This window comes from Cucumis sativus, chromosome 5 (assembly GCF_000004075.3).
Source record: "Cucumis sativus cultivar 9930 chromosome 5, Cucumber_9930_V3, whole genome shotgun sequence".
Taxonomy (NCBI): Eukaryota; Viridiplantae; Streptophyta; class Magnoliopsida; order Cucurbitales; family Cucurbitaceae; genus Cucumis; species Cucumis sativus.
In genome coordinates this window covers 16,985,933-17,011,992 of record NC_026659.2, presented here as the reverse complement: position 1 = coordinate 17,011,992, position 26,060 = coordinate 16,985,933, and the positions used below count along the sequence as shown (strand labels likewise).

Genomic DNA, 26,060 nt, shown 5'->3' with positions numbered 1-26,060 from the left:
GGAGTCCATACTTAGGGGAATAATATTTTCTATAAATGAGTATGAGTGAATTCCATTTTGCACTATATTTCCTTAGTTATCTACCTAGTCTAACCCTTAAAATGAGAGGTCTATTGAGTCAGTATTAATGAATTGTCCACACCTATGCAGATATAAAAATAATCCCAAGTAAACATGAGTTTGTAGTTAGCTCAAACCTAAGGTTGAGTTACTTGAGTCATCAAAATTGAAATAGTCAATTTTAAAGAGTAAAAGGTGTTCTAATGTAAAAGGGACTACTTCATAGTTTGGTCTTATACAAATTATTTTACATATGATGCCTCATACTAGCATGTCTCTACATGAGCAATTTGAATTCACATTGTTTGTACTAAATACAAAACGAGTGACATCTATAGTGTCCCTAAAATAAGACGTTCAACCTTATTTATATACTATAGATCATTTAGACTATCTACGCAAACTTGATCTACATTTATATCATTACATAAAGTTAAAGTACTCATATTATAGTCAAGAAATCTTAGTTTATTGGATTCTATGTAAATCTCTTATTCTAACAATTTATTGAACAATGTCTTAATAACAACTTTATTGAATAATATAATAGTTTAACATTAAAAAATTACAAGTTTTTGGACATAATTAAAATCTAACATAATCAACATTCGTTAACTAACGGAGCTGTCCAATATTGTTTGTAGATACACTCTCATCACTATAGATATATTTATGTTGTCACACCTCATTCCTCACCCCTTTTCTATTCCAAGAGAAAGTGTGAGGCTGACAATTATCACTCTACACTTACGACACCTAGGACATTAAACAATACTTACAACATACAAAACTAAAACCATAATTCAAAATACATAAACAAAACAACCTACTCTCTAAAACATGCCAAAACATAAACTCATTACATGGTTTAACTAAGCAGAAGACACAAAAAAAACCTAGAAGACAAGAAAACATACTGGTAGTAGTAGATCAGTCTCGAGAATCACAATCTCTATTTGGAAAGTGAAAAACATTTAAAACCATGAGCTGAAATTCCAGTGAGTGACAATTTATAAAACAAGCTTGTAAATAAACTGTAAAGAAATCATAGCAAAGAAATATATTTAAATAAACTTGTAAAATTTTCTCATTGCTCTAATACTCATTTGCTACATTGTAGCAGGGCACGTCCAGTACTCCCAACATCTTTGTCATAGTGGGGCACATCTAAGACTGTCGATGGCCTCGTTGTCGTGGAGTAAACTCAACATCGACAACGACTAACTCCTTATGTGAAACTCGCATTTTGGAATAGAAGGAATGTGAAGAAGAAGCTTGTGAAGAAGGAAGCTAAATATAGGTACTACCCATTATGAAGTAAAGATAATTAAATTGACTAAGTATAGGGATGACTTGTTGTGAGAACGAACTACGCATTCTAACTAAGTGATGCGAGGGAAGTTTGTATTTTGAGCAAGGGCAAGGAAGGGCCAAGCAAGGAGGAATGTTAGGAAAATTAAGAGAACGTACTAATCCATATTAGTTAGTAGGTTAAGTGTAAGGTTAAAATTAAGCATGTTTAAATGAAATATAAAACTTACACGTGTAAGTTGGTTGGCAAGCTAAGAAGAGCATAAAGATGATTTATTCATTTTAGGACCAGTATAATGATAGAACTAAGTCATGCACAGCGGAAAAAGAATCGAATTTCTACCCTAATTGCCACAATTAACATGTAACCATAAACTAATCAAATTAGGGTTTTAAGAAATATTACCTTTGAAGCTTTCAAAAGGTTTGATATCTTCTTACCAATTCTAACCGAGACCACCACTAGTACTCAACTGCTATCCTCTAGACAAAGAACCGGGTTGTGGGACCCAATTTTGGTGTAGAAAGTAATGGAGATAAAATGAGATTGGAAGTTTTTTTTTTTCTTTTGTTGAGATGATGAAAATGATAAAAGAGGCAAAAGTCCTTCAACATTTGAAAACACCTCTATTTATAACCTAATTACATGCAAAAATGCATGCAATTCATTGCCAAATCTCAACACCTAATGTTCCACTAACAATTAGTGGAACTTAGTGGGCTAGGTGTCTATATCTCATATAGCCACATATCCCACTAAGAGTTAGTGGGATTATCCAACAAAATGTTGGATTTTCCCACTAACTTAGTCCAAGGGTAAAATGGTCATTAGATTTTTCTAGTCAAAAGTCAAACTTTGACTTTTCTAAGTCAAAAGTCAATATTTTGACTTTTTACCATTTTGTCCGTCTTGACTAATTCCAACCTCCCGAGCATGAATCCGCATTCATTTTTCCAAAATTCAAATCACATTTGAATATAAGGCCGGTCAAAGTTTGACTTTTCAAAGTCAAAAGTCAACATTTTGACTTTTTACTATTTTTGACATCAATTCCGAGCTTCTTAGTATGAATCCGCATTCATACTTATAGTATGTAAAACATAAAGCTCTATTTCTAATTAGAAGACCGACGACTATATCACTATATTTGTCGGTTTCCTTTCTTCTCCCAATTCGAACAATTCGACTTATTTCATCACACTGTTCTAAGTTTAATCCATATGAGCTAGCAGAGGAACCTAATGGACCTATAGATCATGGGCTCCAACGATTCAAGATTAACTAGCTAAACTCTTTTAAACCGAGTTAATCAACATTCGTTAACTAACGGGTCATTCCACTAAAGTCCCGTAGTTGCACTCCCCTCACTATAGATATATTTGTGTCCATTTGATAAAACCATAATCAGTAAGTTAATCCTTCACAGGTTGCTCGTAACCTTGGCTGGGTCAAAATACCGTTTTACCCCCAAGATTACATCTTGCTCCTTAAGTCCCACTAATCCACTATTGAACAATTGGTTTAAGGTTCAACCTATAAACTTAATCCCTCTCGGGCCAATGAGAGGGTGGGGCCCCTTGTTCAAGACTTGGATTCAGTGCTTAAGAGAGCAACCTATCTACTAACCCTAAAGCGGGTAGGAGTGAATTCCATCTTGTACCCTATGTTCCCAGCTATCCACCCGATCTTACCCCTGAAATGGGAGGCTTATTGGGCCAACGCTGATGAGCTGCCCTCACCTATGCAGATCTAAGGATAATCTCGTATGTGAACAGGAGTTCATAGTTAACTCAGGATTAAGACTAAGTTACCTAGGTCATCAATAATTGAGATAGTCAGTTTTAAACAGTAAACGGTGTTATAACGTAAAAATGACTAATTCATGGTTCAGTCTTATGTAAACATTTTACATAGGATGCCCCCACTTTCATGTCTCTACATGAACGATTAGGATCACCTCGTTTGTACTACAAAGTGGGCCGCATCCATAGTTTCTCTAAATAAGGCGCCCAACCTTTATTTCATATACTATAGACTATTTAGGCTATATACTCGAACTTGATCCACGTTTATGTTTACACATAAAGTTCAAGTTTATTAAAAAATAGCCTTGGAACTTGATTTATTGGATTTAAGATTATAATATTTAATTTCTCAATAACAACTTTATTGAACAGAATATGATTTACAAACTACGAGTTTTAGGACAAAAATTCCAACAAACTCCCACTTGGACTAAAATTCCTAGTGGTATGAGAGAATAGAATATAAAACTAGGGCACATGGCCAATAAGTCTCCCACTTGTCCTAGTTTACAAACATCGTAGACCTAAACTGTGTAGGTGACCCTCAAACACTTTAGCCGTGAGAGCTTTTGTAAAAGGATCAGCAATGTTTTGCTGAGAAGAAATCTGGGTTACTACAACGTCACCACGATGTACAATTTCCCTGATAAGATGGTACTTGCGTTCAATATGCTTTCCTCTTTTATGGCTTCTAGGTTCTCTTGAATTTGCAACTGCACCACTGTTGTCACAGTATAAAGTGATTGGTAGATGCATATTTGGAACGACTTCCAAATCTGTCAAGAATTTTCTTAGCCATACTGCTTCTTTTGCTGCTTCACAAGCCGCTACGTATTCAGCTTCCATTGTGGAATCAGCTATACAAGTTTGCTTTATGCTTCTCCAAACTACTGCTCCTCCATTTAGAGTAAATACTGATCCTGATGTAGACTTTCTAGCATCTTTATCAGTTTGGAAATCTGAATCAGTGTATCCAGTAAGGATCAGATCCTTTGTACCATACATGAGCATGTAGTCTTTTGTTCTTCGAAGATATTTTAGAATGTTTTTAACGGCTGTCCAGTGATCACGTCCAGGATTGGATTGATACCTACTGACCATCCCTACTGAGTAGCAAATGTCAGGTCTAGTACATAACATTGCATACATTAAACTTCCAACAGCGGAAGCATAGGGAATATTTCTCATATCCTCAACTTCTTGAGGTGTCTTAGGACATTGTTCCTTTGACAAATGAATTCCATATCTGTACGGCAGCAGACCCTTTTTGGAATTCTGCATTTTATATCTAGACAACATTTTGTCTATGTAAGATGCTTGAGACATGGCTAGTGTTTTGTTCTTACGGTTTCGAACAATTTGGATTCCGAGAACGTATTGTGCATCTCCCAGATCTTTCATTTGAAATTGCATAGCTAGCCATTTCTTGATATCAGTAAGATATCCTACGTCATTTCCAATAAGTAGAATATCATCTACATATAAGACTAAAAATGCTATAATGGAATTGACGACCTTTTTGTAAACACAAGGCTCGTCAACATTTTGTTCAAAGCCATAAGATTTGATCGCAGTATCAAATCTTATATTCCAGGATCTAGAAGCTTGTTTTAATCCATAAATGGATTTTTTAAGCTTACAAACCTTTTGTTCTTGATCTTGTTCTATAAACCCCTCTGGTTGAGACATATAGATACTCTCTTCAAGATTACCATTCAAAAAAGCTGTCTTGACATCCATCTGCCAAATTTCATAATCATAAAAAGTGGCGATGGATAAGAGTATTCTAATTGACTTTAACATGGCAACAGGAGAGAAAGTTTCCTCATAGTCTACTCCCTCTCTCTGGGTATAACCCTTTGCCACAAGTCGAGCCTTGAAAGTCTGTACTTTACCGGCATGGTCTCGTTTTCTCTTGTAGATCCATTTACAACCAATAGGTTTTACGTCATTTGGTTGATCTACTAGAGTCCAGACAGAATTAAAGTACATAGACTCCATTTCGAGGTCCATGGCTTTGATCCATTGGTCACGATCTACATCTTTCATTGCCTGTTTATAGGTTAATGGATCCTCTATGCCATCGTCAGGTATGACGACTTGAGTTTCAATTAAACCCAAATAGCGATCAGGCTGATGAACAACCCTCCCACTACGTCGAGGCTCTCTCAACTGTTGAGAAGGATGTGATTGTCCAGATTTCCTAGTCTTATCAACTACCTTAGTGGATGAACTAGGTTTATCTATAGCACTTTTGGAAATTTCTTTTAATACTAGTTTACTACGAGGTTGATGATCCCTGATGTGGTCTTCCTCTAAGAATGTGGCATTTGTTGACACAAATATTTTATTTTCTTGAGGATCATAAAACAAACCACCTCTTGATTCTTTTGGATAACCTATAAAAAAGCATAATTTTGAACGATGTTCCAATTTCTTTGGATTTTGTACCAACACGTGTGCTGGACAACCCCAAATTCTAAAATGACGTAAACTTCCTTTACGCCCTTTCCATAGCTCATAAGGTGTTTCTAAAATACTTTTAGAGGGAACATTATTCAAAATATAAGCAGATGTTTCTAAAGCATATCCCCAAAAAGAATCTGGCATTTGAGAAAAACTCATCATAGAGCGAACCATGTCTAACAAGGTCCGGTTTCTTCTTTCTGAACCATGTCTAAAATAGCTTTGGAACTTGATTTATTGGATTTAAGATTATAATATTTAATTTCTCAATAACAACTTTATTGAACAGAATATGATTTACAAACTACGAGTTTTATGACAAAAAAATCCAACATATAAATACGCCTTGAGAGTTCAGAGAACGACATAGAAAATTTCATGAGTTGAAACTCTATCAAATAAACATTAGGCAGGAAAAGACCTTGAAGCTAGGCAATAAGAAGAATGTAGAAGGAAATGAATAACTTTGGCTTTGTGAGTGACCCTTCCATAGGAAGAAGGGAGACTTCTAAAAATTATCTTTCAAGTCATGTTAAATGTCATGTATAGCTAATTGCATGTATTATCTTGATATGTTTAATAAGAAAAGCATGTTCATTTCAAATAAAGTTTCCAAGTTAATAATTAATGAATGAAATGCTTGTATGTGAGACATTCATTAACTTTATTCCTATCATGAGCTAGACATTATGTGAACATATATATTAGAGTCAAGGCAACCATGTGCACTACAAGAAAAGGAGATCTCCCGACGTACAAAATCATTGGGAGAAATACTCAAAATCGTTAGGAAAGGATCTCCGAAAGCATAAACTCACGCCGTGACGAAGGTCACGCAAAATGAGTCGGGAGAGGATCTCTCGATGCATAAAACAAAGTGTCAGAAGATCTCAGACATTTCCTAACGCCATATAGACTCGTCGTGAGATGTTTAAGTTTTTTTTATGCTTTGTTTTATGTGTAGGGAGATCCTTTATTTTTTTTTAAAAAAAAATATCATCCATTAGTAAATGGAAGGTATATTGACAATACATATTGGGTAACCATCCACTTCCTTATCAGAACCCTCTTCATCGTCATCATCTTTTTATTTTGGATAACCATCCATTTCATCATCTTCTTCAGCCTTCTCCTCTTTTGCAACTTCTGTGTGTAAACAAGCATAAACATATAAGGATTCAGGCAAAAATCCAAACCATGCAAACAACATGAGCAATAAGTAAACAATAAGAAAAAATATAAAATAACTTATTCTAAACTTTTGAATGTAATACAAACATATATCAAGAAGAAATATTGAGAGAGTTAGAATAAAAAAAGAAACCTATTGATAGAAAAGGAAATTAAGAACAAATTCAAATGGGTTTATATTTGGGGTTTTAAATTTTGAATTAACTCCAACCAAGACAGAGACGAAGATGAAGGGGGAGTGGCGACGATGGATCCAACAACCACTAACAACGATGATGCACGACTCTGATAGCAGAGGTATGAGCAACCCTAGCAGACTCCATTTCTACCCATCCCTTTCCCTTTCTTCACATATCTATGAAGAGAGAGAGTTTTAAAGGCTAAAATTCTTGACACTTTACTTAAGGATCGACTTGTGGCAAAAGGTTATAGCCAAAGAGAGGGAATAGACTTTGAAGAAACTTTCTCTCCAATTGCTACACTCAAGTCGATTAGAATACTCTTGTCCATCGCCACCTTTATGATTATGAAATTTGGCAGATGAATGTCAAGACAGCATTTCTGAATGGTAATCTTGAGGAGAGTATTTATATGACTCAATCATAGGGGTTTATAGAACAAGGTCAAGAATAAAAAGTTTGTAAGCTTCAAATATCTATGAATGGTTTGAAGCAAGCATCTAGATCTTGGAATATAAGATTTGATACCTTATCGCTTTGAGCAAAATGTTGATGAACCTTGTTTTTAAAAAAGGGTTTTCAATTTCATTGTAGCATTCCTAGTTCTATATGTCGATGATATTCTACTCATTGGGAATGATGTGAATAATCTTAATGACGTCAAGAAATGACTATCTACGCAATTTCAAATGAAAGATTTGGGAGATGCACAACATGTTCTCAGGATTCAAATTGTTCCAAATCGTAAAAATAGAACAATAGCCATGTCTCAAGCATCTTATATTAGACAAAATGTTGTCTAGATAGAATATGGCAAACTTTCAAAAAGAGTTTGGTGCCGTACAAATATGGAATTCAATTGTCAAAGGAACAATATCCTAAGACACCTCAAGAAGTTGAGGATATGAGAAATATTCTCTATGCTTCCGCTGTTGGGAGTTTGATGTATGTAATGTTATGTACTAGACCTGACATTTGCTACTTAGTAGGAATAGTCAGTAGGTCTCAGTCCAATTCTTGACGTGATCACTGGACAACCGTTATGAATATTCTAAAATATCTTAAAAGAACAAAAGACTACATGCTCGTGTATGGAACTAAGAATTTGATCCTTACTAGATACACTAATTCTGATTTCCAAACTAATAAAGATGCTAGAAAGTCTACATCAGGATCAATATTCACTCTAAATGGATGAGCAATAGTATGGAGAAGCGTAAAGCAAACTTGTATAGCTGACTCCACAATGGAAGCTGAATACGTAGCAGCTTGCGAAGCGGCAAAGAAAGCAGTATGACTAAGAAAATTCTTGACAGATCTGGAAGTTGCTCCAAATATGCATCTGCCAATTACTTTATATTGTGTTAACAATAGTGCACTTGCAAATTCAAAAGAACCTAGAAGCCATAAACGGGAAAAGCATATCGAACGCAAGTACCATCTTATCAGGGAAATTGTACATCGTAGTGATGTTGTAGTGACCTAAATACCTTATGAGCAAAATATTGTTGATCCTTTTACAAAAGCTATCACTACTAAAGTGTTTGAGGGTCACCTATAGAGTTTAGGTCTACGATGTGTGTAAACTAGGACAAGTGGAAGACTTATTGGGCATGTGCACTAGTTTATTGTATTCATATGTTTATTGTATTGATATGAGTAATTCTCTCGTGAATAAATTCAGCTTGTTTTATCCCACTATGAGCTTTAGTCCAAGTGGGAGTTTGTTGGAATTTATGTCAGAAAACTCGTAGTTTGTAATCATATTCTATTCAATAAAATCGTTATTGATACTATAATTTTAAAGCCAATAAACTATGGACCCAAGGCTATTATATATAGTAAACTTGAACTTCATGTTGAGACATAAACGTGGATCAAGTTAAAGTATATAGCCTAAATAGTTTATGGTATACAAATATGGTTGGGCACCTTATTTTGGAGACATTATGGATGTGGCCTGCTTTGTAGTTAGTACAAACGATGTGATCCTGAATCGTTCATGTAGAGACATGAAAGTGAGGGCATCCAAGCATGAAATAGTCACGTTTAAGTTATAACACCATTAACTTTGTAATATTAACTATTTCGTTTATAGATATCCAATATAATTTAATCTTAATCCTGAGCTAACTATGAACTTCTGTTCACACGGAATTATCCTTAGATCTGCATAGGTGAGGGCAGCTCAATAGCGCTAACCCAATAAGCCTCCCATTTTAGGGGTAAAACTAGATGAAATTCTCTCCTACCCATTTTAGGGTTAGTAGATAGGTTGTTCCTTTAAAGACTGAATCCAAGTTTTGAACAAGGGGTTTCACCCTCTCATTGACCTGAGAGGGATTCGGTTTATAAGTTGGACCTAAAACCAATTGTTCAATAGTGGATCAGTGGGACTTAAAGAGAAAGATATAGTCTCGAAGTAAAATGGTACTTTGACCCAGTTGGGGTTATGAACAACCTATGAAGGATTAACTTACTTATCATGGTTATATCACATGGACACAAATATATCTATAGTGAGGGGAGCGCAACTACGGGACTTAGTGGAATGGCATGTTAATTAACAAAGGTTGATTAACAGTTTAAAAGAGTTTAGTCAATTAATCTCGAATCGTTGGAGCCCATGATCTATGGGTCTATCAGGTTCCCCCGCTAGCTCATAAAGAATCAACTTAGAACATTATGATTGAATAATTTGAATTGTTCAAATTAGGTAAAGAGAGAGAAATTGACAAATATATTTGATATAATCGTCGGTTATAACTTAAGATAAAGCTTCATGTTTAAATATGATTTAAAGATGAATATGGATTCATATTTGGAAGCTCGGAATTGATGAAAAATGTCAAAGAAGTAAAAAGTCAAAATGTTGACTTTTGACTTTGAAAAATCAAACTTTAACCGATTTTATATTCAAATGTGATTTGAATTTTGGATAAATGAATACAGATTCATGCTTGAGAGGTTGAAATTAGTTAATACGGACAAAATGGTTAAAAGTCAAAATGTTGACTTTGGACTTCAAAAGTCAAACTTTATATTTGATTTAAATGTTGAATTACCATATTGCCTTTAGACTAATTTAAATAATAACACTTGTTGAGACTTGGCAAGCTTATCACTTGTTTATCACTTGCATGTGATTGCAAATGGCTTATTGCATCCAAGATGCCTACCCCACTTAGAATGCCAAGTGGTGAGATAGGAAAGCTCTCGCATGTAGTTTGCTTGTAAATAAGTTTTATGCAAATGTGAAATGAATCTTGGATTTGAAATTGAAAATTAATTTTGTAATTGAGAATTACAAAAATAAAACCAAGAACTATTCTCATTTGAGAGTCTTCAACATAAAAAAAAAAAAAAAAAAAAAAAAGAACAAAACAAAACAAAAGGTTAGGTTCCCCCAAAGGATATCATTTCTCTCTATTTCCTCCACCATTTTTTAGTCCCACAACTCAGTTCCAAGTTCGGAGAATAGCTGGTAAACTCTAGTGGTTTTGCTGACTTCAAATTCGTAAAGAGAATACTAGAGAAGAAAAACTTCAAATGTAAGTTTTTTTTAACCTTATCTATGTTATTTTAGAGTTTTTTATACATGTTAATCATTATACTTGTTTAGTTGCAATTAGAGTAAGAAAGAAAATTGATCCTAATTCTGCTGCATGTCTACTGTTTCCATCAATCCTTCTGCAATAGACCCCCCAGGACGTGCTTTGTTACAAACCATAAGAAACCGGACCAATAACGTTCAACTAAAAGAAACTGGACCAGTAATATTCGTCTCATATGGCAAGTGAACTACACGGTGTACCATGACGCTGAAAAAAGCAGGTGAAAATATTCTTTCCAATTTTGAACAATATAATTATAATATTTGATTGCAATCTGTCCAAATCACTTATTCTTATCGTCCAAGCGCACAAATACGAAAAAAACTGCACAGTTCAATAATTGTTGTGTATACATTTTTTTGGTAAAAATGCTTGAACACTGATTCGAAGAAGTCGGTGTAGCAAAACATGATAGTCGTGCGTTTTAAGACCTGATATTCTCCCCTCGTTTGCATTCACGCATCGTGAAATATTATAAATGAATCAATCAGGAAACTTAACTGCTTTCAAGGATTTACAGAACTCAATTTGTTGGCTGCTAGTCAAGATATAGCTTGCATGTGGTTTCACCAATCGGTTACCCACTTCTACAAAATGTAAATCTTTTATTATCTTCAAATCTTGTAAATCTAGGCATTCGTGGTAGCTTTTATTTTTGCTTCAATATTTATCAGCGTACTGACCAATTTGTCACAAACATTCTTTTCTATGTGTATTACATCAAGTTTGTGACGAATAAGTAATCTAGACCAATAAGAAAGATCGAAAAAAAATACTTTTCTTAGTCCAATTAAGAACTCTTTTTCTTTTTCTATATTTTAACGAAGGATGTTTACTCATTTCTGGAAACTTCAATTAATCTAGTTGTTTCAAGATTTTTTGGTCATTCCTTACCACTAGAGGTGCTTTACGCTCTACCTTTCCATCATGCAGCCTATTTCTACGCCAAACATGGTTATCTTTAAGATACCTTCGATCTCCCCTGAATGTTATCTTTTTGCGTATCCCGAACAATGATCTATCCCCCATGCAAATGGGACATGTCTGATATCGTTTTGTACTCTAACCCAATAAATCATCATATGCTAGAAAGTCATTAATTGTCCACAACAAGGTTGCATACAACTGAAAACATTGATCCACCAAAAAATCATACGTACGCACACCAAACATTTATAGATTTTTTAGTTCATCAAGTAAAGGCAGTAGGTACACACCAATTTCCCGACCAGGAGATTTTGGACCAAGAATGAGCATTGACATGAAGAAGTTTGACCTTTTCATGTATTTCCATGGTGGAAAATTAAACAGAATTAACACCACAAGCAACATACTATACGAGGTACTTATATGACAGAACATATTAAATCCATCTGAAGCTAACCCCAAACGAACATTACGTGACTCTAAAGCTAAATTGGAAAATTCATAATCAAAGTGCTTCCATCCCTTTGCATCGATTAGATGTCTCAACACATCCTCTATTTCCACTTGTTTATTCTTATGCTATCGTATGTCTGCCAAACTTTCTTGTGATACAGACAATCGTTGTAATCTTGGCACCAGCAGAAAGTAACGCAATACTTTTTGTGGAATTTTCGTCCATGATATGTTGGAATTAATATACATGAACGAAATATGACTCATTGCCTATAATGGAAGCATGCAATACAAATAGTTACAATGAGCATATTACATGCGATTATTTGATTCGGTGATGTATTGCAATCATAGTATACATGAATGAAATTATTAAGTCCAATTATTTGACAACCAAGCCACTTGAGTTGTCCCTCTCTGTCCTTGAGTCGTGTGAGTTATCCCTTGCTGAGTCGAGCCGCTAACAGTATTTTGTCCTCTTTCCACCTATTTTGAGTAAGTTTTGGTAAGTCTTAGTGAGTTTTGGTTTTTTCATCAAGTGGTAATTCGTGGCTTGGAATAATTTAATATTGGAATTAAGTTGGATCATTTTGTTCTGGAATGTTGGCTAAACTTAAATTGGAAGATTTGAGTTGTATAAGTTTTCCAATCAAATGTTGGATTGATTCTACTACTAGAACTTCGAAAGTAGATTAAAGAGCTTGCATGTGTTTTCTACTATGTACTGATGGAGATAAAATGCATAATATGACGGATAGGGATGATAGGCTATGACTATAACCTAATATGTTATGACTTATGTATTATGACTAATCTATGATATGACTGAGATGTGTTCTTACCGAGATGATTGATATGTTGTGATGTATGGTATGTTAATAACATGATAAGGAACTTATGATTAATATTCATGTCATGTTAAACGTTAATGACATATCACATGCTATGGACTGTAGTGTTATGTTAACTTTGTCTGTTAGGGTCATACCCATATGGGTGTCCTTCGGGATCACCATCTCTTATGACTGTGTGGTTAACGTTTATAAGTGATTCGACGGGGTCACTTACAACCCGATTTTCATAGGCGTTCCTTTGAGTTTATTGAATACCATTTACCGAGAGCCCATATGTGTCCCTACGAGATCACTGGATAGCGCGTGTGTTTGGGAGCACGATAGATTTTGGGTATTTCCTTACAAAACTTTAATGAAAAGTTAACAGACACCTAGTTGGACTAGTAGTGGGTCCCTTACTGAGTATATGTTTATACTCACTCTTTCTATATTTAACTTTTCAGGCAGTGGTAGAGGAAAGCTAGCGAATGACAAGAAGTGATCGTGATTTGCCACAGGAGAAATCTTATGTCACTTCCACCTTCCAAAATTTGACTTTTAATATTTTAATTTAAATTTATTGAACTTATGAATTACTTTCATGTTATTTTTCTTTAAAAGTTAGATAGGGCTCGAACTAGGACTAAATTATGAAATTTCGAATATTTATTTCTATCTTTTCAAATTATGAATTATGAAATAGTATTTAAATTTTTAATTTTATTTTAGAACTTGTTTTCCTTTTCTTTCATTTAAATGGTATCAACTGTTATTTATTTATTAGTAATAACCCCAACTTAGTATAAAGAGTTGGGTCGTTACAATATAGATACAACCATAATAGACAAAGTTAACAGAACTCTCATCCATAGCATGTAACATATCATAAACATCATAAATTTAACATGAATATCAATTATAACATCTTTATCATGTGCTTAATATTTCATACATCATAACATAGTCATATCAGTCATAACATCTCAATCATCCATATCAGTGACATTATCCATCTTTAACTACATCAATGCATAATGGAAAATATATGCAAACTCTTAATTTTATTTTCGAATGTGTAGTAGTAGAATCTCTTATGTGAGATACGAACTTAAAAGTCAAATCTTTATCTGTCACAATCAAAGCTAGTAAAGAAAATTCAAATAGCTTAGTCAATAAATATTAACCGTTTACTATTGTTTTCCAATTAATAAACTTACCGAAAGTTAAGGTTGAAACCAATTGAATGTTATTGAAAAAAATTCCACACATTCCAAAATATTAGCCAAATTAACGTGGAGATCAGAAAAATCTAAATTTAAGAAAATAACTCAACTTAATCTAAAATTACTTTATTCTATACCAAAATTAATATTTGATAAAACTAATCAAAAATCACCGACAAGTGGCTAAAAAATAGGTGAAAAGAAACAAATAGGCTCGACTAAAGGGGCGGCTTACACGTGGCTTGGACGGGTCAAACAGTGGAGGAAACTTCACGAATGAGAGCTGGCGTCGACTGGGTGGGGTGGCTCATGAACCGGGAACGACTCGAGAACTTGAAGGTGAAAGACGGCTCGTCTATGATATGTGCGAGAGACTGACCGACAAACGTGAAGCACGGCTGGACGAAGGCTTCGACGGAGAGAACGACGATCGGCAGCCCGAAGTAGACGAGGTTTGACCAATAGCAGCTCTGGCATGGCTGGAACGAGACGTGACTCGAATTTCTTGTAGAGGCTTTATGTGGGACGGAGAACAACTGCTACGGTCGATGTGCTACGCGATACAGTCGACGGTGGTGAAGGTGCTGCAGTGAACGACGGCAAGGGAATTTCGTTTTTTTTTTTTCTTACACAAGCAAACCTAGCAACCCTCCTTAATAATTTTTTTTCCTTTTCTTTTTCCAACTTAGATAAATAAAATCCTCCCTTCTCAACTAATTCATTATTTCATTTCAGATCAAATTTTTAACACTTTTTGTTTTTCCAAAATAAGTATACTTTTACAGATATAATTATTTTCCTTTTTTCTCAATGAATATATTTCCTTCAAATCATTATCATTCAAAATTATTTGTCTTTATATTCTTCTTTCCAAATTACAATATCTCTTCCTTAAATAATTATATTTTAACAAATATAATTAACATTTCCTTTTCCATAATAATTATACATATACATGTATGTATATATCATGTATACGTGTAATTATCAAATCTTCAACAAAATTCAATTCTTCAATTTAATTAAATAACACCTAAAATTATTTAATTAAATTTCAACTTCCAAAAAACCAATTAGTCTTCAAAATAGCATCCAACAAATTAAATTAAATTAAACAAAACTAGGATAATTAACTTCAAAATTATCTTAATTTTTTTGACGTTACACAAAGTTAGGCATTCAATGATTGAATGAACACCAGGATTAAACTACCTCCTACCTCCTACCTCCTGTGTAGCTACAACGTACCATTAGCGGTGAGAAATAGGGTAATTGTACTTAAACGCATGAATAAAGTTATATATTTCAAACTCTTAAGAAATCTAACTTTTTGACATATTAATAAATTAGATTGATAAAAACTTAAACAAACAAAACATTAGCTATAAAATAATTATTTAGATTTAGCTGTAGAGAATTTGTACATTAATAGTTATTCTTACAAATTTTCAGCACTAAGACTTAGATCCACATGGAAATATGTTAAGCAGTTAAAAAGGACTCGGGGCAAAGGAAGGACTCAGAGCACTGGAAGGACAAATATGAGGGTTTTGTACTCCTGAAAGTTTGGGCTTCACATTTTTACACATAGATGCAATAGGGCCACCACTTCCATTATAAGTGAGGTTAATGTCAGTCACCTCTATATCTTCACATGGAAATTGCGAACTACAAACAAAACTGACAGCAAGTGTGTTCGCTGCAGTACCTCTGATATTTATAAAGCTAACATTGCTAATCTTAACTTTTGATGGGTTCTAGAAAAAGAAAAAAAAAGACAAACATCAGTTTTTAGGTTTAAAAAACCTTCCAAATTCATTATAATTAATACAAAATAAAAAGATGAAGAAGAATGGCGATTTCAATACCTTTTTATCACATTGGTTCCAGGGGCAATACTCTTGATCAATGACAAGTGGATTAATGACATTAACCATTATTATATCTTCGAAATGGATATCAGAAGCAACTCCAAAACTAGGAGAAGATGGTCGAGTTTTGATTCTAACACCATTAGTTGTATTTATCAATGTGCAATTCTTAGCTATGACTCCTTGAACGGGTGTTTCACCAACATACCTTCCTAAACTTCCTACACTTATACCATGTCCAGGAGCGCATGTTACATTAGTTATTGTTACTTGCTGACTACCATCTCCTAGTGAGATACAATCATCTCCAGTACTAATCTTTGTATTTATAACATTAATACCAATCGAACGACCGATGTGAATTCCATCTGTATTGGGACTATCTTGTGGCGCATTTATGTTCACATGTTTGAAGGTAAGGTTCTTACAACCCAATACATTAAAATGAAAGCTTTTACTATCTTTTGAGGTTATGTCACTCACGATGGAATTTTTGATGTAGTCAAACCTCACATTCTACATTTTTTAAAACAAATGTAATAAGATATGTTAGCTTGATATATTTAAAATTTTTAAATGAAAATAGATAAAAGTTACCAAAACATTAACTAAATTATTATATTGTTCTTACTATGGGAAGTTTGGCACAATTTGGGTTTTTGTTGCAATCGTTTTTCCCCCAAGCTATTTTTCCTTGTCCATCAAAAACTCCTTTACCTGTCAAGGTAAATTGATCGATATTTTGAAAACTAATCCAATTGTCTCCGACAAGATCTACAGGAGCCTGCAATATTCCTTGGAGTTGAATTTGGATATGACTTTTACAAGGACCTGTCAATTGAATTTTACTTAATTTGTAGGCTCCTTGTGGAATAAGTACTTGACTTTGACTTGCTGACCCACAAGCCGCCTTCCATGCATCTGTGAGGGCCTATTTATGAACAAAAAATATAATTTTGGTTTATTTTATTTTACCTCTCTAGTCTCTAGTATATGTATTATTTAACATTTTTACCTGAAATATTTCAGTATTAGGCATAGCACCGAATTTGGTCACATCAAAATCGCCATCATTAGATTGTCCTTTCCCCATGTATACAAATAGTGATATAGAAAATAGAATCACAAAGTTCAACATGAGTACGGTGTTCGTCTTCTTCCGCCTTGTAACTCTTTGTTATAAAAAATGTGTAGGCAAACGTTTGAAAGCTTTTTAGGTTTAAAACTACTTATATAGAACGAGAGAAAATTGTCATTAGCTCTTTTACACCATTAGTTATAACTAGTTGTGTTATAAAAAAAAAATCCAATATAACCTAAAAAAAAGTATGATTCTCCTTAACTCATTTAAACAAATATTTTTCTCAATTTTTTGTCGGAGTAAAAACGACTTCTTAACAACAAACTAAACAAAAACCAATAGCTAAATTTAAGTATGAAGAACAAATACAAGACTTTTAAGGGACTATAAGTCATTGAAATAACAAGTTATTGGCTATATAACAAAATGAAACTTTTAATTAACCACTAAAGTGAGTTTACGTTCTAAGAGGTCGAAGAGGTTGAAGGTTTAATCCTTTGTTCCACAATTTTTATTTTAAAAATAAATAAATAAATAAACTGAACATCAAGTTAATATGTTCGGTGACAGTTGATTTGAATATTTGAATACATATTTTAAAATAGGTTACAATATTATATATACTTAAATATAAAAAATTTTAAATTGAAATTGATCACAAGAAAAGTGAATGAGAATCGCGAAATTGAATGTAACAACTCAACTCTTTATACTAATTTGAGGTTATTACTCAAATGACCAATAATAAAAGTCACGTTCTTACCAATAGGAAAAAATTAATTTCAATTAAATGTTCGAAAGACATAAATCCACAAAATCGATAACAATAATTTTGAAACGTGTCCTGCGGGTTCTAACAATTTTAAAGAAAACAAAAATAAATAAATAAGACAAAACTTTAAATAAAATGTCCCCATATAGCATGTTACTCATCCTTTCGCTCGCCAACTTTCCAGATGCTTTATTTTTGCCTCAAATATTAAACATAGAAAAGAGTGAGTATATAAAATATACCCAATAAAGGACCCACTACTAGTCCCCTACTAACTTCCCCATTAAGATTTCATGAGGAGGTCCCCAAAACTATCATATACCTGATGGAACACGTGCAATCTAACGATCCCAAAGGAATACTCTAATCTGTCGGTGAATTTGAAGGAACACCTATGATATGGGGTTGTAACTATCGTGTGTCCGATGGAACACACGCAATCTAGTGATCCCGAAGGAACTCTTATCTAACGTGACACGAAGGAACACCTATGATATCGGGTTGTAGTGATCTCGTTGGACCACTCATATATAAACATAACATGACAAACTAGTGGCCGATGCACACAGTCATAAAACTGTGAAAAAGTGGTGATCCCGAGAGACCCATATAGATACAACCATAATAGATAAAGTTAACAGAACATCCCTCCATAGCATGTAACATCAACATAAACATCATAAACATGACATGAATATTAATCATAATGTCCTTAATCACGTATCGTAAACATAACATAGAAATTAATCACAACGTTGTTAATTATGTATTTAATATATCATGCATCATAAACATATCAATCATCATCATCATCAATATAATATTAATCATCATCATCAAAGTCATATTATGTATTTTAGCTACCATTAGTGCATAACCGTGTAAATACATGCAAGCTCTTAAATTTATGTTCGAAGGTCCAGTAGTAGAATCTCTTACTTAAGAAATTAGCCAAACAAAATACTCCCTAGATGACAGTAAAATTTCTCCAATAATTAATTTGATCTAATAAAATGAAATTTTGGTATCTTAATTAATAAAATTAACAATTGACTTACATTCAAAATTCTCTCAAATTAACTTATCCAAAATTGAGGTTGAAACCAATTCAACCTTGTGAAAAAAAATTCATCACTTAATTTTTAAAATTTGCCAAATGAATTTTTCAAAAAACATGCAACTAAAATTAATTCCAATAATTAACTTAGTCAAGAAAATGAGGAGCTTTCCTTTCTGTTTTCCTTCTCAATTTAAGCATTTCAATGTTATTTATAAATTCAAATAATAATAATAACAACGATAATATCTATCATTATTATTTTCTTTTCCTTTTATAATTGAATATATATGTATTTTTATTCTAATTATACTTCCTCAATCAATCTCTTAAATGCACACAATATTAGTCATTTATATCCTTAATAATATTCATAGTCCTTTATTATTCTCTCCCCAAAATATATAAACATATATATTTACTTAAACCATAATTATCTCTAATTAAAATATATATATATATATATATATATATATATATTATCGTCTAATCAAATCAATCATCTTTCCCTACTTGATTTATCTTATTTTAAAATAATGATAATTGTATTTCATCATATACTAATTTTATTTTTCCTTTTAAGATTTGAAATTAACCCAAATCTTTAATTCTTTTAATTAACAAAATCTTCTCCTATAAATCACTTACATATCCTAATTCAATTATTTAATTACAAATTCAAACCTTAAGATAACTCTCAAATAATTAAGATAATCAATAAAAGCTATGTTACATTTTTTTTCAATAATTATATTTTAATATATAATTATTCATTTTCATTTTAAATAAATCATATTCCTTCTCTTTCCCTATTTATCAAATTATATTAACTTCTCTTTCGCAGTCAATATTTATCTTTTCTCAAAATAATTAATTATCTTCCACAATAATTATTTATTTTTCATTGATAAAATTATCTTTACTTTTTCATAGTAATTATATATATAACCCCATATACATTAATTATCAAATCTCTAACAAGATTTTCACTTTTCAATTTAATTAAGTAAACATCCAAATTATTTAATTCAATCACAACAACGACAACGTCAAAAATTTAATTTTACTAATTAATTAAAATCCAATTTTACTAATTAATTAATTAAATAACTAACCAAAAAAGTATTTAATCATATTGGTAATTATAATTGATAGCCATCTAAAGAATAATAATGAATAATATAACAACATTTAAAAAAAATTACAAATATAGCAAAACTATCGATGATAGACTTGTATCGATGATAGACTCGTTATGGTCTATCAATGATACACCAATATTTATAACATGATCTATCGGTGATAAACTTCTATCATTTATAGAAGTTGATAAATTTTTCTATATTTGTAAATTTTTAAAATGTTGTTATATAATCAATCATTTTGAATCTAATCGCTAAATTTGCAACTATCTCTAATCATATTTGAAGGCAGTCTTTGTTTTACAAGTTTTAGAAAAGTCATCTTTCAAATGGTCACAGTAGGAAGGATTTCAAAAACTCCAAGGAGAAGACTACTGATTCAAGGAAAAGATGTTTATGAAGTTGTAGATCAACAAATGTACGATTCTTGACTTTCTCTTTTAGATTTTGCTTTTTAATTACGTCATGAAATAAAAAAGTGTGATCGCATATTTCTATTGAGATTCAATTCCCTTCAATTGGTATCTTTGATTGGGATTGAAATTCTTAATACATTTGATGCATGAAATTTTAATTACGGTTTGGAAAATTTATTGTTTAGGCATATTTAGGCATTAGATTTTAAAGTTATTTGATTAGATCAATCGTAAAACGCTTAAAAAGTTTTTCTTGAACATGAATTACAAGTACTATTGAACATCAAATTCAAATTGATATATAATAATTCAATTGATTTCACAATTTTTGATTTTCTATTAGATAAAGAATTAAACTTACAAAATTCTATTAAACACCAAATTAAAATTTTTAAAACTTAGTAGCAAAGAAAAAATGCAAACATACAATTAAACCCAGATATAAAAATCAATCAAAATGTCCCTTTTTAGGCTCATAGTATGTGTCCTGAACATGTCAAAATTATAAAGTGTGGTTTCTTTTCCTTTTCCTCAAATGAACAATTCATCCATTTAACGATAGGTACATATAAAACAGTAATTGGACAACGTGTGTAATTTTGTATTATTTGAGAACTTCATCATATCCAGCAGAAATATCAAGGAAGAAAATAGCCTTCCTCGCTCTAAATCTTTCTAATTTATCTTGTAGACACTGCTTGGAACTATATCATTAGAGAATCAATTTATATTACACCAAGAGAATATGTATGCATACCATTGCATTTTTCTGTATGATTGCCATTAGCATTTCATGTCACAACTGTTCCTTGTTTCCTGTGAAAATAAAATGTTCATATCAACTCGTCCTGATCTTCAAGTGATCGTTTACGAGCTTTGAGGTTAAGCTCGAGGCTTTGAGGCAAAGGAGGTGTCCTCCCTCTTCGGAACAGGACAGCAAGAGCCCTCATCTTCTTGCAGAGATCAAACACCTGAACAAACATGCACATATAGATTTCAAATTCAGAAAGTATAATAACCATAAGTCAAAGCATCATGTTATATGAATTCAAAAGAGATAATATCGCTATCTGTTACCGAGGAGGCTTCAATCTCAAATACACCTTCACAATCTTTGCCTCCACCTTGCAACAGGTCGCAATATCTTGCAGCTTCATTTTCATCTTCAAACACCTGAAACAGAAACCAAGTTATTTTTGTACTAATAATTAGAGATTTAACAAGATTGACTCAAAGCTTACATATTAAGACTCCGTATTACTGATATTGCAAAAAAACATGTACTACAACATCTATGAGAACAAATGTGCACTTACAAGTACACCCTCCCTGATATCTTCCACAAGCATCTGAAATTTAATTCCTGTTTTGGACTGTTTTTTCTGATTTTCAGGCCTCCATTTCCCACCTTTAGAGAACAACAATCCGAGTTCCCTTTCTACTTCACTGTTGAGTAAAGAAAACGTCGACTTGAGTAGTGAGTACTTAATGTTAAGACCAAGGAAACAAAGACAGCTATATACCTCCTATTTCTCCGAGTTTTCATTGTGCATATTTGGTTCTCGTTGTGTGTTAGTACGTATACAGGTTTCGAACTTTCTCTCCACGGATTGGCTTCCAACACTGAGTGAGATGATGGAAGAACGGTAAGATTAAACTATAAATGTTCTTATATGAAAAGAGCACCACAAAAATATAGATTTGAACATATTACTCATATTTAGCAAACCAGCTTCCAAATACAAGAGAATCGAAAAATTAATATCTTTAGCTTGTAATGAACCATTCCACACGCACAGTTTTCCCTTTCTTTAAGTTAAAAAACTTTACCCATGTCCAGTCACCCCACCTCACCAACGAAAAAAATAGACACCTCTTGGAGGAGGTCATGTAGTACCTAGATGATGCTTATTTTGCAATACATGAAAGATGAACTGTTTGAAAACTCTGACAAAAATTGGAGATTAGTGCCCTATTTCATACTCATTTGGGTTTTGGGGTCCCACCCATCTTTGTTTGGTTGTCTACTTATTACAAATGTTTTGAAAAGAAAAAATGGTTTTATAAAACTTTCTTTTGTTTTGAAATTTTAGCTAAGAATTCAAGGTTCCCTTAACAAAGATGAAAACCATTGTAAAAAAATGTGAGAAAGAAACACACTTTTTTAAAGAACCAAATGATTATCAAATTGGACCTAAAATACCTTATCATTATTCAGCCAGAATAGTCTTTTCCAATGAGTAAAATTGGTCAGTACGATGTCCTCACAAATTGTTGAGAGTTGAAAATTCAAGAACATTATTAATGGTTATTCCAATTCCAACTAGCAATCAAAACTGAAAATGGAAGAACATTATGAAACCTTTTTAAACTTTATCACCAAATAGATATAATCATTCTACCAAATTTAAACCCTATAAGTTGCTTGGCTCCAGAAAAGAGCATCCGGTAGTATTATCTGAAATCATACTAAAAAAAGTTCAAAAAGGAAACAGAGCAAAATGCAGGATGCAGCAACAGCTAAGGCATAACCGCGCCTTCAAATAAATCAATACACTAATTTTAAGACGAAGGTGGGTGAGGAATTTGAATTATGTAGAAATAAAATACCGTCATAACTGCTGCTATCAAACGTCTGATGAAGATGCCTTCTCATATCATAAGCACGAGAAGAAACACGCTTCACAAACTCATTCGAAGTACCAGGAATATTTCCATCTAAGCTAAGTGCCCGCTCCATATCATCTTCAGCATCGCTGTCGCCTTGGTTAGCGCCGGCACCGCCCACTCCACAGGAAATTTCCCGCAATTTCGTCGATCGAGGACCGAACAAGAAGCGAACACGTGGGAGAGGGTACCGAAGGTCCCCAAAAGAGACGGCGATTCGACGGCGGCGAGAGCAGAGAGGGTTTCTGGAAGGGAGAACGAAGGAAGGTGAGACGGATGAGAGGGAATCCATTGGAGGAGCAGATTTGAAGCGGGAGTCCGTCAGTGAGTTGTGTTGATTAAGTGAAAATGGAGTCTGACAAAAGGGGATGTGAATCGGAGAGCTGGTGGCTTGATTGAAAAGAAATTTTGGGAAGAGCTTCTGTGCGTGAAAGTTTGTCCAACTTGAGAGTGGAGAGAGGAAGAAGAAGAAAGAAGAAGAAAGAAGAAGAGAAGGAAAAGTTGGTTTCCTGAAGTTGAAGAAAATGGCGGAGATATTTTTCAGAACCGAGACTTCGATGGGGCCCGATGAATGTGAATCAGGTCCCATTTTATTTTTTTGTCCGAATCAACGTTTCAGTTTGAGTTATGAAAATGGGTGGTGCAGTCCTAATACAATTTTACTCATGGGTGAATGGTATTAAACTTGAAGTCACTTTTCATTGTTTTTACTCAAATTTATGAGTTACACCCATACCTCTATTTATTTCTTTAAAGCTCAAACCGTTTCAAAATCAGTAATAAAGATGTCAAAATCTGTCCTTTTTCACTTTTATTAGTAACAATTGTAGTCCTAGTTATAACTAGGGATGTTCACGGTTCGGTCTGGTTTGGTTTCAAGCTAAAATCGCACCGAACCGTAAAATGCAAAAAAATCTCATACGAAACCGAATCCAACAGCACCTTGGTGTCCAACCGAATCAAAATTGGTATGCGGTTCTGTTTATAGAATCTTAGGCCACTAGAGTATTGAGTTCGATAAAATTTACCTTTTTGTTTTAAATTCCAAAAAATCTTATGCCACCAAACCATCAAGTTATATAAAATTTTCTTTTCTATTTTAGATCTTAGTGTATCTTGGGTCAACATATTTAATCGATATTTAGAAACAAAACTTTTATGAATGTTTCTTTAAATTTATTTGATTTTTTAAATGAAGTGGTTCGGTTCGATTTTAAAATCGATTTAAAACATTAAACCGAACCGAACCGCATAATAAGCGGTTTCAACATAACACAACCCGCATTGAATCGCATGCAATCGGTTTTGGTTCGTTTTCAATTCGGTTCCGTTTTTTAATATTTTATGAACACCCCTAGTTATAACTGTAATAGTAATAATTAGACGTAATTTGGATATGGACTTTTACAAATGATAAAGAAAAATTTAGACGAAATACCTAAATTGTTAATTATATATTATATTCGTAATTATATTTAAATTATTTTCTTGTTCACACTACTTTCAATTTATCATGGTTTTAGTAACTTTTTATTTAAATTTGTATCTTTATTATGGTAATAAATTGAAAATATTGTTTTAATTAAGTATTTAAGTGTCATCGTAGATAAATATTTGAGTAACTAAGTATAACACAAAATCTTTTCTAATATGGAATTTATGTTAATTAATTATAACCGTTAACAATCTTTCATCTTCATCACGTGAACAATCTGAAAAATTTCATCCATCACCGATAGCCCTTACACATATATACAACATTATATATACAATATGACATATATAATTATGTACAGTAAGAAGTCTAAATTTATATATGTTATTTAGATATATACCTCATATTATATACAATAATACTTTATACATAATTTATACAGAACACTATAGAGTTTGTGTTTAAATTATTTGTTTATATAGTAAATATTACTAAAAGAGTAGTAAACGACATGATCATACATATATATTTTTCCTTTCTAAATGTATTTGATTACATTATATTTTAATATATCTGCAATTTATGATAGTTTTGTTATGTGTTTTAGTATATATATACCTCATATTATATACAATAATACTATATACTGACATATAGTTCTATTATTTTTTGATTGGATGACCAAAATGTAGTTCTTCTTCACTGTTGAATTATCAATAAACTCTAGAATGCATCACATTCAAAACTAGATTTTCGTTTGTTTGCCCATTTAATCAAATATAAAAAACATACTTAATATACCAAATGATTCATATGTTTTGAATATATACATACTAAGCTCGAAATTTATAGCTAGATTTTATCAAATAAGTTTTGTATTTGTCGATCGTCGAAAGTTTTATTCTTCACTGTCGAAATCTCAATAAACCCTAAAATGTATCATATTCAAGACTACGTTTTCATTTGATTACATATTTAATTGAATATCTAAAATATACATAATATTTCGTATGTGTTGAATATATATAATACTGACCTCAAAATTTCTAACTAGATTATGTTCGAGAAGTTTTATATTTGTCGGCCGTCGTATGTCTTGTTTTTCACCTCCGAACTCTCTAAAGTTTCGAATTAAAAACCATAATCCATGTTAGAAGTAGTAGACGACCGTTTTCGTAGAAGGAAAACATGAAAGGTTTTCCCACCTATTTCCAAAACAATATCCATGATTTTTTCCATTTAGATATTTGTTATAAATCAATTAAATAATATAAATTGATATTAAATTAATTTGGGCGCCAGTTCTTTCTAAAACTATATCCTACAATTTTTTCCATTTAAATATTTGTTATAAATCAATTAAATAATAGAAATGAGTATTAAAGTAATTTGAGCCCTATATTTGTGTAATATATTGTCCATTTAGAATTTTTGTGAAATTTATTAGTAATTTGGGTATTTAGTGCAATATCATATAACAATTTATGTTATATGAGTTAAAGAGGCGGTAAATATATTGTCTATTTAGAACTTTTGTGAAATTTATTAGTAATTTG

At 32.5% G+C, this 26,060-nt stretch overlaps 2 protein-coding genes across 2 annotated transcripts; both read right to left on the bottom strand.

The window, feature by feature from the left end:
- Window positions 1–15,553: 15,553 nt before the first annotated feature.
- Window positions 15,554–17,027, bottom strand: LOC105436296 (exopolygalacturonase-like). The gene is made up of 4 exons (XM_011661553.2): window positions 16,950–17,027; window positions 16,566–16,865; window positions 15,932–16,450; window positions 15,554–15,820 (listed from the first exon to the last, which is right to left on the bottom strand). Exons 1-4 carry the CDS (start codon window positions 17,025–17,027, stop codon window positions 15,554–15,556), a joined length of 1,164 nt encoding a protein of 387 aa, XP_011659855.2.
- A 3,871-nt stretch (window positions 17,028–20,898) lies between these two features.
- On the bottom strand, window positions 20,899–23,622 carry LOC101211866. The gene is made up of 5 exons (XM_004153846.3): window positions 23,013–23,622; window positions 21,926–22,025; window positions 21,719–21,848; window positions 21,480–21,575; window positions 20,899–21,373 (listed from the first exon to the last, which is right to left on the bottom strand). The coding sequence occupies exons 1-5, from the start codon at window positions 23,359–23,361 to the stop codon at window positions 21,236–21,238; spliced, it is 813 nt and encodes a 270-aa protein (XP_004153894.1). The 5' UTR covers window positions 23,362–23,622; the 3' UTR covers window positions 20,899–21,235.
- Between the last annotated feature and the right edge of the window lie 2,438 nt (window positions 23,623–26,060).

Excerpts from the sequence above, each read along its gene's own strand:
- LOC105436296 (XM_011661553.2), bottom strand. The coding sequence starts at position 17,027 with ATGGGGAAAGGACAATCTAATGATGGCGATTTTGATGTGACCAAATTC. Across the intron at positions 16,866-16,949 it reads CTAATACTGAAATATTTCAG|GCCCTCACAGATGCATGGAA; the intron begins GTAAAAATGTTA and ends GTTCATAAATAG. Across the intron at positions 15,821-15,931 it reads GGAACCAATGTGATAAAAAG|AACCCATCAAAAGTTAAGAT; the intron begins GTATTGAAATCG and ends TTCTTTTTCTAG.
- LOC101211866 (XM_004153846.3), bottom strand. The coding sequence starts at position 23,361 with ATGGATTCCCTCTCATCCGTCTCACCTTCCTTCGTTCTCCCTTCCAGA. Across the intron at positions 22,026-23,012 it reads TGATAGCAGCAGTTATGACG|TGTTGGAAGCCAATCCGTGG; the intron begins GTATTTTATTTC and ends CATCTCACTCAG. Across the intron at positions 21,374-21,479 it reads TTGAGATTGAAGCCTCCTCG|GTGTTTGATCTCTGCAAGAA; the intron begins GTAACAGATAGC and ends ATGTTTGTTCAG.